The following is a 10384-nucleotide window of genomic DNA, read 5'->3' as shown; positions in this document are numbered from 1 at the left end:
ACCTGTCCAAGGCATATTTTCTGATGCCACGTCGTGGGTTTTTTTCCCTTTAAGAAATTATGTCCCAGTTAGAGTAAAGCAAACCCTTTCTTTTAACTGTTCTTGTCAATGTGTTCTGTATATACAACCCTTAAAATACACTTAAAAATAGCTGCACACATTTTGTATCGTTATACTAGAGAAGGGCAGTCCAGACAGACCATGCTTCTCAGTATGTTAAAAATTGTAAATAAAACCCAACCAGACTCGCTCTCCTCTGGCGCCCGCTTTGGCCCAAAGGAGGGAAGGGAAGGAACAAGCAGTTTTAAAATGGGAGTCTTTCACAAAACACGCTACTTACAAATCTCAGGTTAATTTCCTCAAGCAGTTTTCTATCAAATCCTTTCTTAAATATTTGAGGTCACACACCGCCATCTCAGCAATGAAATCTGTTGCAACATGCATGTGTCAGCTTCCCACTCAACCAACTGCAACCCTGAGGATTTTTCTGGCCTGGTAGAAAGAGGAAATGTAACACAATTCCTGAAGTATGGCTGGTCCTCCGTTTCAAAACTCCGTGTGATTCCCTTGATGGTTCTTGGACACACACCCACACTTTTTGTTTTTCCTCTAATACACGTTTCCCTCTAACCAACATGCAGATTTCTCCTCCCAATCATCCACATCTCGATGTCCCAATGAAACCATCCACGTCATCCGTCCAGAGGTTTTCCCAGGTAGACCAAAGTCACTTCTGTGTTACCATACACAGCAGACACTGCTGGATACAGGCAAACTTTTGGCAGTCCTCTGAAGGCAACTCCCAAGAACTCATAGCCCCTCTCAAATGCTAATGTTTTGTCTTCCATGTCCAGGATAACTCGAATCCTTTCACCTATCTGGAAACAGAGACAGGAGGGGGGAATTGGAAAAAAAAAAATACAGAGAAAGAGTCAGCATATTCAAACAGAGACAGAAAAATAAAAAAACATAGCCCATGTAGAATGCAGCCGATAATTTTAATGCAAGGCTTTCCTGTTTCTCGTGACTGCATTAATTTTACAACGGGAATTTGTCAATTTTGCTCAAATGCACAAGGATCCTGAGTACTTCTGCTACCCATTTCCAGAGGGCAGCACGTACTTAACACGATAATAAACACAACCCTTCTCATGTGAACCCCACGAGAGCAGCAAGAGTGAGCATGCTACCTGCCATATGCTTCAGAATAATGCAGAGCTTTGGAAACTTGGTAACGGCCTCCAAGTTACCTGAAATCCATATTTAGCTGTTGCCATTGCTGAGCAGTAATTGCTCCATGAAGAGCAATTGTAAAGCCAACAAACTTATTTTAAAATGGTAAGTGCCACATACAAAATATAGCAGAATACACTACTGACTACACAGGTGCTGTCACTGACAGAGGTATTCCCTCACCAAGGCAGACGGAAATTCCAGTGCAAAGCTTAGGCAAAATAAGCATGAAAAACCTTTTATATATACACATATACACACACACAAATGAAACCAACACCAAAGACAGCAAGAGACTTGGATCTGGGCGTGCATGGTGCTCCCTGCATTTATCTAGTACACGCTATTTTAGACACAAATAGAAGTCCCAGACACAAGCAGCAAGCACAGCAGGACACCACACAAACTCCAGGTTCTTCAACAGACAGCCCCAATGCTGGGGATTTCTTCTAACCAACTCATTTTTCTTCTCACCAGCGCTAACAAACACACGTGATTCCTTGAAGTATATTTTCTCTGAGCAGATCATTGTACACGCCTTACTAAACACAAAATACTCCACAAAGGGTCACCGCTTTGAGCTCTCGCCCACTTTTACAGAGAAAGCGGTGACTGCATTCACCCGTGAGCCCCGACGCGAGCTGGAGACTCTCGACTTCAAAACCCTTCCTCACCCTGTTGCTGCAGAAAGGCCTAGGCAAGGACAGCAGAAAGCAACCACAAAGGGTCGGGTCTGAAAAGTGCTGACCCAATTTGCATGCTAGGGAACATGCAAATGGAAAGAGATCTAAATCTCTTTAATTACACTAATTTTAGGTATTATTTCCCCAAATGGCAGGTACAGCCTTCAGACAGAATTAAGTGCTCGGCGGTCAACTTTTTCTTGAAATTTAGGAACATCAGATACAAGTTACTACACAGACCTTCACCCACAACTGAAACATAAGCCAATGCTCGTACAAAGCCACGGCATTATGAGATGGAAATTATAATGCATACAGCTTAAGTTGTAACAGGAGGAAATCCAGCAGTCAAAATGTAGTTGTGCAAGCAGCCAGAAGAACAAAGATAAACTCTCCTACAGGGACAAAAAGGTGGAACGGCACTTGCTATTTAATAACCTGAAATTATCTGAACATCACATCCCAGCATCCCAGCCAAGGGATGTCACCTATGGGAACGCTGCCAGCGAGCAAACAAGCAGCACTCAGCACTGCTGCAGGTTTTTGCAGGAAGACTCTTGCCTAAGCACTAACCTCAGCTCACACTGCCCTACAACAAGGGGGTAAAATACCACAGACATTCGCCTCGCTGTGAGGCAAGTCGTTACTTCAGAAGGCTACATCAGCCTTCTCAGCTTTTCTTTCAAAAAGCAACATGGTGTCTGAACAGACACCCATGGAACATGCTTTGCACTCAATATTTGAAATAAAAGTGGAGAAACAACGGAGAGTCAGGTGTGCTGAACACCACACAGGAAAAGGCTCACAAGGCAGAAGGATCTGCCTTCTGCAGGGAATGCAGAGCGACCCTTAGGCGGACATTTAGGACCAATTCAGCAGACAGCCAGGACACGCAAGGGAGGAAGTTCTTGATGGCCAGCCACCGTCAGACATGGTGGAGCTTCCAACCTGTGCCAAGCCCCACTCACCTGGTATTTGGGCGCGTTATTGCACTGGGGGAAACTGCCGTTCACCTCCCCGTTATGCAGCAAGTTATTGTCCACCAGGTTCCAGCCCCAACTCTGGTCGTCGCTCCCCAGCAGGGCCACGTACCCCTGGCACTGCATGGCCGCCCGCTTCGTGGCGATGCCGATGACAGCGACGGTGCCCAGCGGGCCCTCCCACCAGACCTCCCAGGCGTGGCGGCCCTCGCTGAAACCGATCTTGGTCCGCGCCCCGTCCGTGCTCTGGGCGATGGGGTTGCGGTGCAGCGTGAAGCCGTTCTTCTTGATGTAGACGTTCCGTGAGCAGTCGTTGGTGCTGAAGGCGTGGTGGAAGGCACGGACCTAGGGGAGGAGGAGAAAGGGGTGAAGATAAAAATCCTGCCACGTTTCTTAAGGTCCCCCCTCGATTTCTGATGGCGGGTGGGACAAGCAGCTGGGGGGGGTGTCCCTGAGCGGCTGGGGGGCTACTGAGGGGGACTGTCCTCGAGGGGCTGAGGGGGGATATTGTCTCCAAGGGGTGCTGAGTATCTGGGGCGGGGGGGGAAACTGTCCTCGAGAGGTTGGGGGGCTGCTGAGCATCGGTGGGGACTGTCGCCGAGGGGCTGGAGGGACGAGGGGGGGGATTGTCCCCGAGGGGCTGCGGCGGGTGGTGGGGGGTGTCCCCGAGGGGCTGGGGGGTGCCGGGCTTACCTTGCCCTTGTAGGTGGGCACGTTGCAGAGGATGTCGGTGCGCAGGGCCTCCTCGGCCAGGCAGCGGGCCGCCAAGCTGCGCCACACCTCGCTGTTCTCGTCGCCGTGCAGGACGCGGTGCCACAGCTTACAGACCAGCGCGCAGCTCCTCAGCTCCCGCAGCTCCAGGTAGGAGAACACCAGCTCCAGCACCCGCCCCGGCAACCGCCAGCCCGGCCCTCCCGCCGCCGCCGCCGCCGCCCCCCCGCCGGGGCCCGCCGCCATCGCCTCCCTCCCGCTCCCCGAGAGCCCCGCGGGCGGCGGGCCGGGCCGCGGGGGCCGCGCTGCCCCTCCCCTGGCCGGCGACAGCGGCGGCGGGCCCCGGGCCCAGCGCCCTCCCACCCAAGGCCCCTCACGGCCCCTCACGGCGAGGGGGCGCCCGCGCCCGGCGCCGCCATCACCGCCCGCCCCGCCCAGCGGCGCATGCGCGGAGCGGCGGCCGGCGGCGGCGAGGTGAGGCGGCGCGGAGGGGCCCGGCGGGGCGGGGCGGCGGCGCCTTCACACCCACCCACCCCCCTACGGTGACCGGGAAGGGCCCGTCGCACCCCCCCGGGCCGCGGGTGGACGGGGCGAGGGGCTCCCGAGCTGGCTTCCCCGGAGTCGGGCCTACCGGGACAGAGGGGCGGCCGGGAAAGGTGGTCTCCGTCGCCGGAGCGGGGGAGGCCGGCCGCGAACCGGCGAGCCGAGTTGCGGGTAAGGTCCCCGGCGGCCTCTATGGTTGTATTTAATCGACGAGACTGAAGTTTCCCTGGTGGATGGGATGGGGTCTAGCTGCTCTTTAGACCGGGCTCGGCCAAAGTCACACGCGAAACATAACGTCGTTAACAAAAAAAAAAAAAAAATTAACAAAACCCCTTTTATGGCCCAATAATGCCATAAAACTATAGACTTAAGGCAGCGCCCCAGTCGCCGAAGCCGTAGCTCCCACAGACTCTGCGTTGCTGTCTGCGCCCCTACCCTGGTATTAGCTCTCCTTCCCCCGCAGCATCCTGGTCTCTCCAGAACTTGTGTTTTTGTATTGCTCTTTCCCCCCCACCCCACTTCATTTTCTGCGGGTTTGGTCCCCTGAACAGACCCCTTGCGCCAAGGAGAGGGCTGGGAGCACAGTAAGCTGGATGGGCGCGCTTTGAGGCCTGATTAAACCCGTTGAGAACCTCGTAACTACCTCCCTTGAAGAGGTAACGCCTTTTGAAAAAGATGACATTGTTTATCGCTTTATGCAAACACGCTTTAGTCTTTACCAGTCAGGAGAAAATTACGAGTTTGGTGTCTTCCCCTTGCCCCTCTCCAGCTCATCCCCTTGGGAGCTATGCCCCCGTTTAGTCAGGCACACCGTGTCCTTGCGCGCTGAGGAAGCAGCTCTCGCCTCGGCGGCCCCGTCGGCACTGTGCGGGTCCAGGTGCCAGCACCGCTGCCGTTCCGCGCTCTCCTGGCTGGTGTTGATGCTGTTTGAGCCAAGGCTTCATTGGGGCACTGGTCTGTGGAGGTGCCTGTTGAGTTTCAAGCAGTTTGCATTACAGTCACCGCGACGATCTTATTGCTTAGATAAGCTGTCCACTGTAATGAGACCGGCACCAGCTCAGTTCAGGGTTTGTTTCTTTTTGTTGCAGAGGTGTCCCTGAAACATGGCGGACAAATGGACTGGAGGACATTCGTCCTCTATACTGTGCTTGAACGCAAACACAGAAGGGCTGGTGGCTTCAGGCGCGGAGCGAGGCGAGCTCACGCTGTGGGATGGGGGAAGCACTCCAGCAGGACAGCTGCAGCTCCCCAAGGCGGACGACGTGACCTCCGTGGTGTTCTCTGCCCGCCATCCCACCAGGCTGTACACCTCCCACGGAGAAACTATCAGTTTGCTGGATGTCCGATCCCTCAAGGAGCCCATTGAACGCTTCCACGTGAATGAGGAGGAGATCAACTGCCTCTCAGTGAACGAGACCGAGAGTTTCTTGGCTGCGGCAGATGACTCGGGGGCAATAAAGATCATGGACTTGGAAAACAAGAAAGTCAGCCGGTCCTTGAGACACTCAAACATCTGCTCCTCTGTTGTCTTTCGACCTCAGAGGCCTCAAAGCCTTGTTTCCTGTGGACTGGACATGCAGGTGATTTGCATAGAAGTAGATGGTTATCGGAGAAGCGAAACGATAACTACCCACCTGTGTAGCCAGGCACCAACAGACTTTCACTAAGACTGAGGGTGTACAGCCTGCAGTTGCCGGAAAGCTGCTTAACTTAAAGTAGTTTTGGTGGAGAAGCTGCGCCATTTTCTACTCGGCAGTTCCTCTCCCTATTTTTATCTTTATTAATAGTTACATTATAGAAGTACGTGGGGTGGGGGGAAATGTGAAAGTGGTGCAAAGCACGCTCTGGCCACATTAGCTCTCTGTTGGACCCAAAACCAGAAGTTGTCCTAAGTTATGGCTGCAGAGGAAATGCAGAACAAGTCATTTTTATAAATTTATCCTTTGTTCTGACTAACCTCTTGGAAGCGTTAAGTGTTCTTTGCCCTTTATGCTTTTCCATGCCACTTGTGGAAGCGCTCTGAGAAAAACCATGCTAGGAGTTAACGCGGTTTTAGGTTACGTTGCCAAAGCAGGCCACCCAGAACGGCTCTTTTTCAGTAATTTCTTTCCCGTGGTTGAGATCTGACCACATTCCTAGTTTAGCACAAGATTAAAACTATCACTTCTACAAAGGTTTCCGTGGTTCTAGTGGTATTAGGGTGAAGTTGCTTTGACAGCGATGAGCAGTTTCACTGTGTGTTCTCCAAACCAAAGAGCATCTAACACTCATTAGAACAAATACATGCTGATATTTAGCATAAGCAGTATTTTTCCATATTAAAGCCATGGATCATAGAATCATAGGATCATATAACTTCAGTAAGTATAAATATCCAAATAGGGGCAGATTGATGGAAGCCTGACAGGTTTAGACTTTGCCAAATTTTCAGAAATTTTCTGAATTCTTTTTTTATTCATTTATTCATAGGTTGACTAAAAGATGGATGTAGGATTTTAAATGGAAGTACCGTGAGAAACTTCTTTGCAGATATACCAAAGTGGTAGTCAGAGAGTTGTAAATGCTCGGCATCTTAGACAGGTGACTTAGTTTCAGGTCCGCAGGTTCACAAGCCTATGGCTGGAAACTTTTTTTTATCGGAATTGTAACCATTGATATATACCACTTCTGTGCGAGTGAAATGGTGGGGGTTTTTGTGACTTTCTAGTTTTAGTATGGTTTACTGTAGCTTGGGAAGTTGGCTTTTAGGTGAAAGCCAGGATCCCAGATTAGTAGGAATTTGTTAGTGTGGTTGTGTGCAATGAAAAGAACGTTTTTCTGCATCGAGGCTGGCTTTAAGATACATCATTTCACAAAGAGAAGCTGAGCTGCAATAGTCTGAAATGCTGAGCTGCAGCATGTCTTTGGACAAGTTACGAGCCCTACAAGCATCAAGCTCGTACGTCAAACCCTCACTGAAGCTGTAGCTGATGAGAACTGAAATTTAGGTTGCTGGAGTTTTTTCAGAAGTTCCATGGAAGCAGGGAAAATGCCACGAGGACTGAAAATACTTAGTTTGCAGAAAACTTGTTAGGACTTGCTGAATTCATAAAGCTGGTGCAGTGCTGTCTGTGATGAAAACGGGAGTATTTGCCTTAAGCATTAGGACCCAGCCTCTCTGATTTACTCTGCTCTGCACAGTCATCGTGGAAAGTTTTCCCTTTCATCGGTAGCAAAGTAGTTTTAATGTAGCAGCAACAGCAGTGGCTAAAACAGAAAAGTGACGAGAAACAACATATTTTTGATATTTTAGTGTGATTTGGATTACAGGAACGCAGAGCCAGTGTGACAGCTCTTTTGTGGCCCAAATTTAGAGACGCCTGTACTTTCTACTGGAGATTATTAGTGGAGGAATATTTTTATTAATAACAAATTGAAGCTTTGATTAAAAAAAGCCAACTGCACACCAGTACTGCATTAGATTGACTTGTGCTTTCCTATCTCTTGGCCTTGAAAATGACAATCAATGAAAAAGTATTGAGAGAATTATTTTTAACTGGTGCAGTATAAATCTATGGTACTTGAATTGCTGTATGAGATGCAGGATTCATTTGAAGGCACAGTTATTGCTTCATGAGGGGCCTGGAGGTGGGGTGGCATTTTAAAAGCAAGCCTAAAAGCTCAACCTCCCCCCAGTCTCATCAGGAAAAGTACGCCCTGCCTTGATAGGGAAATAGCACAAACCAGATCTACTCAATGGATAAAAAAACCAAAACAACAAAAAAAACCCCATATATGTCTGAAGGCCTGAACTACTCTTTGCCTTTTGCTGTTCCATTTTTCAAACATGTTCATGGAAGAGATTATTTTAGGACAAGTACGTAGCAGAGACAGAACTAAAATTCAGAATGATAACGATCTCCATTTACTGCTAGCGTTTCCGTGTCCCTCCTTTTAAATAATTGATGTGCAGTATATTATGATTACTGCTGCTGAGATGAATGCAAAAGCACTTAGAACAGCTTTTTCATCCATTTTGTGGTCTAAAGGTCTGAGTCATTGACTCTGCTGAGTAGGGCAGCACGAGGCTTTGGAAAGCGCGCCATAAAGATCTGCCGTATTTATCAGGTGAACTTCAACCACCCCTCACAACACATCTTGCGTCTCTGGCGCTCATGCGTAGCCTTTGCTAGAGCAAGAAGTGTGGTTGTGTATTTTTACTGTTAGTTTGGATTTCACGTAAAATGGACAAATTCATTGATTCATGCTTTTTTTTTTTCAAGGTTATGCTGTGGAACCTGCAGAAAGCTCGCCCCTTGTGGACCACAAATCTGCAGGAGTGTGACACGGAGGAAGACAGTCCACAGTCAGCTGGCCAGTTCTTTAACCCGCCGCTAGCACATTCCCTGTCTGTCGCATCGTGCGGCAACATCTTTGGCTGCGGAGCTCAAGACGGCAAAGTCAGAATATTCAGGGTCACCGGTGTCAAGTTCGAACGTGAGCTGGAGTTTCAAGGTCACAGTTTGGGAGTATCGCAGGTCCTCTTTATGCCAGAAGCGTACTGGTTGTTGACTGGAGGAAATGACGGGAAAGTCTTGCTCTGGGATGTCAGCAGTGAGGTTGGAAAGCAGCAGAAAAGTCCAGCAAAATCTCTGCAGAGAAAGAAGGCCCAAGCACCCGCTTCCACCAAAAAAGATGGAAAGCTCAACAAAGTGGCTTCAAATGAACATGCTAGAGTTTTACCAAAGCTAACCATTGAGCACGGAGAGAAGGTGAACTGGATCTCATGCGCAGAGATCAAAGGCTCCAAGAGAGTATTAGTTGCTGATCAGAGCAGTTCTGTATCTGTGTATCCGTTGCCAGAACCTTAGAAGCTGAGACGTCTAAAGAAATTTGTGGGGGAAAACCACTTCTTGGAGAGTTTGAAATGAGCCCAGTTACATCCGCTGACAGTGAGCTGAACAGTGAAACCTGCCGCGTCCTTCGGAAGGGGATTTGCTGTGCACTCACACAGTACTCACCATGTAACTGGCCTCGCGCTGTTTTTCAGCGGCTGTTGGTATTCACTGCAGCTGTTTCTTGCAGGGTTGGCAGTTTGCTTCTTGAATTTAAGTGAAACGGGTTTCAATATATTTAGGGGTAATACTACTTCATGACTGAGCTGACCTAAAGTTAGAGGAAGAAATTCACGCACCCACAATGCTAAACGAGGATGCCGAGCAGTGACAGAGATGTCACTGGCTGAGCTCCTTGCATTTTGAACTATTGCAGTGCTTTACCGTACTCTCCCCACTAAACTGAGTCACAGTTAGCTTAAATTGGCCGTAGTGGAAATATATTTTTAATTGGTTTGTCGGGAGCTGCATATAAGACTAGAGAAGCATCAACTAATGAGTAATCAAATTAGTGTGTCATCGCCAAGTGGATTTTTTCGCACTGCAGTAAAAGAAGGAGCAGGGGACAATGTTAACATCTGTTTGATGGGTCAGCTGTCTTATGCATTTAGTTGTTTATCCCAGGGGAAAAAAAAAAAGCTATTAACACTTGTCTTAATAAATGCTTTCTCTCTCATGGCTTCCTTGTGCTTCCACTCAGTCTAATATTGCCAAACACACAAAGTTGTCTCGAGAAGGGTATTGTAAGCCCCATCACAGGGGGAACACAAAGGGCCAAAGGCACGGCGCCTCCTTACTCAAATACTTCCACTGCTGTCTTCCCAAAGCTTTAGAAACACAACGAGCAGAATTTGGCTTGCTGGAAACATCTCTTAATTTGCAAATTGAAGATGGGGAGAATGTGGGAATGCCGCAGCTCTTGACATGTTCAGTTCGTGCTGGATTTCCCATGGATTGGGCAAATAAATAAAAAAAAAAAAAAAGTGTTTTTTTTCTCAGGTTGTCCTTAACCTTTCACAAAACTGAACGCCTGGAGCTGGCTGAAGACCTGCTTCGCCGGTGTGGGGTTTGTGCTGCCTTGTTTCACTAGCTGTGCTGTTACCAGACACACATTATCTATCTATCTATCTGCCTTCTTTTTTTTTTTCTTTTTGATGGAAAAAATTCGAGCTCCTTTTTTTTGCATACCCAGCTCCTGAAAATCATTAGCCAGTTGTGCTGGCTCTCCATCCTTTACAGAAGAGATTCCAGCCATCTTGGTTTAGCTATCCTTCATCCTCAAAGCAGCTCCCTGCAACCAAATAGGGCTCGTTCTCATCCAAATCTGATCATCCCTTTTAAACAGGGAAAAAAAAATAAA

At 48.7% G+C, this 10384-nt stretch overlaps 2 protein-coding genes across 3 annotated transcripts; one reads left to right on the top strand and one right to left on the bottom strand.

Moving 5' to 3' along the window:
* Window positions 1-336: 336 nt before the first annotated feature.
* Window positions 337-3921, bottom strand: FBXO45 (F-box protein 45). Its single transcript, XM_063339311.1, has 3 exons — window positions 3590-3921; window positions 2885-3241; window positions 337-878 (listed from the first exon to the last, which is right to left on the bottom strand). Exons 1-3 carry the CDS (start codon window positions 3851-3853, stop codon window positions 693-695), a joined length of 807 nt encoding a protein of 268 aa, XP_063195381.1. The 5' UTR covers window positions 3854-3921; the 3' UTR covers window positions 337-692.
* A 137-nt stretch (window positions 3922-4058) lies between these two features.
* WDR53 (WD repeat domain 53) lies at window positions 4059-9934 on the top strand. Of its 2 annotated transcripts, none has more exons than XM_063339812.1 (3): window positions 4059-4081; window positions 5239-5730; window positions 8413-9934. In XM_063339812.1, exons 2-3 carry the CDS (start codon window positions 5254-5256, stop codon window positions 8998-9000), a joined length of 1065 nt encoding a protein of 354 aa, XP_063195882.1. In that variant the 5' UTR covers window positions 4059-4081; window positions 5239-5253; the 3' UTR covers window positions 9001-9934. The 2 variants fall into 2 exon arrangements, with proteins under 2 accessions (XP_063195882.1, XP_063195881.1); XM_063339811.1 differs by lacking the exon at window positions 4059-4081 and adding an exon at window positions 4088-4321 and having other exon boundaries at window positions 8413-9933.
* Window positions 9935-10384: the final 450 nt, after the last annotated feature.

This window comes from Chroicocephalus ridibundus, chromosome 6, assembly GCF_963924245.1.
Source record: "Chroicocephalus ridibundus chromosome 6, bChrRid1.1, whole genome shotgun sequence".
NCBI lineage: Eukaryota > Metazoa > Chordata > Aves > Charadriiformes > Laridae > Chroicocephalus > Chroicocephalus ridibundus.
The sequence above is the reverse complement of the archived record's forward strand: the minus strand, read 5'-3'. Positions and strand labels throughout refer to the sequence as shown.

Excerpts from the sequence above, each read along its gene's own strand:
- WDR53 (XM_063339812.1), top strand. The coding sequence starts at position 5,254 with ATGGCGGACAAATGGACTGGAGGACATTCGTCCTCTATACTGTGCTTG. Across the intron at positions 5,731-8,412 it reads CCTGTGGACTGGACATGCAG|GTTATGCTGTGGAACCTGCA; the intron begins GTGATTTGCATA and ends TTTTTTTTCAAG.
- FBXO45 (XM_063339311.1), bottom strand. The coding sequence starts at position 3,853 with ATGGCGGCGGGCCCCGGCGGGGGGGCGGCGGCGGCGGCGGCGGGAGGG. Across the intron at positions 3,242-3,589 it reads TGCCCACCTACAAGGGCAAG|GTCCGTGCCTTCCACCACGC; the intron begins GTAAGCCCGGCA and ends CTCCTCCCCTAG. Across the intron at positions 879-2,884 it reads ATAACGCGCCCAAATACCAG|ATAGGTGAAAGGATTCGAGT; the intron begins GTGAGTGGGGCT and ends CTCTGTTTCCAG.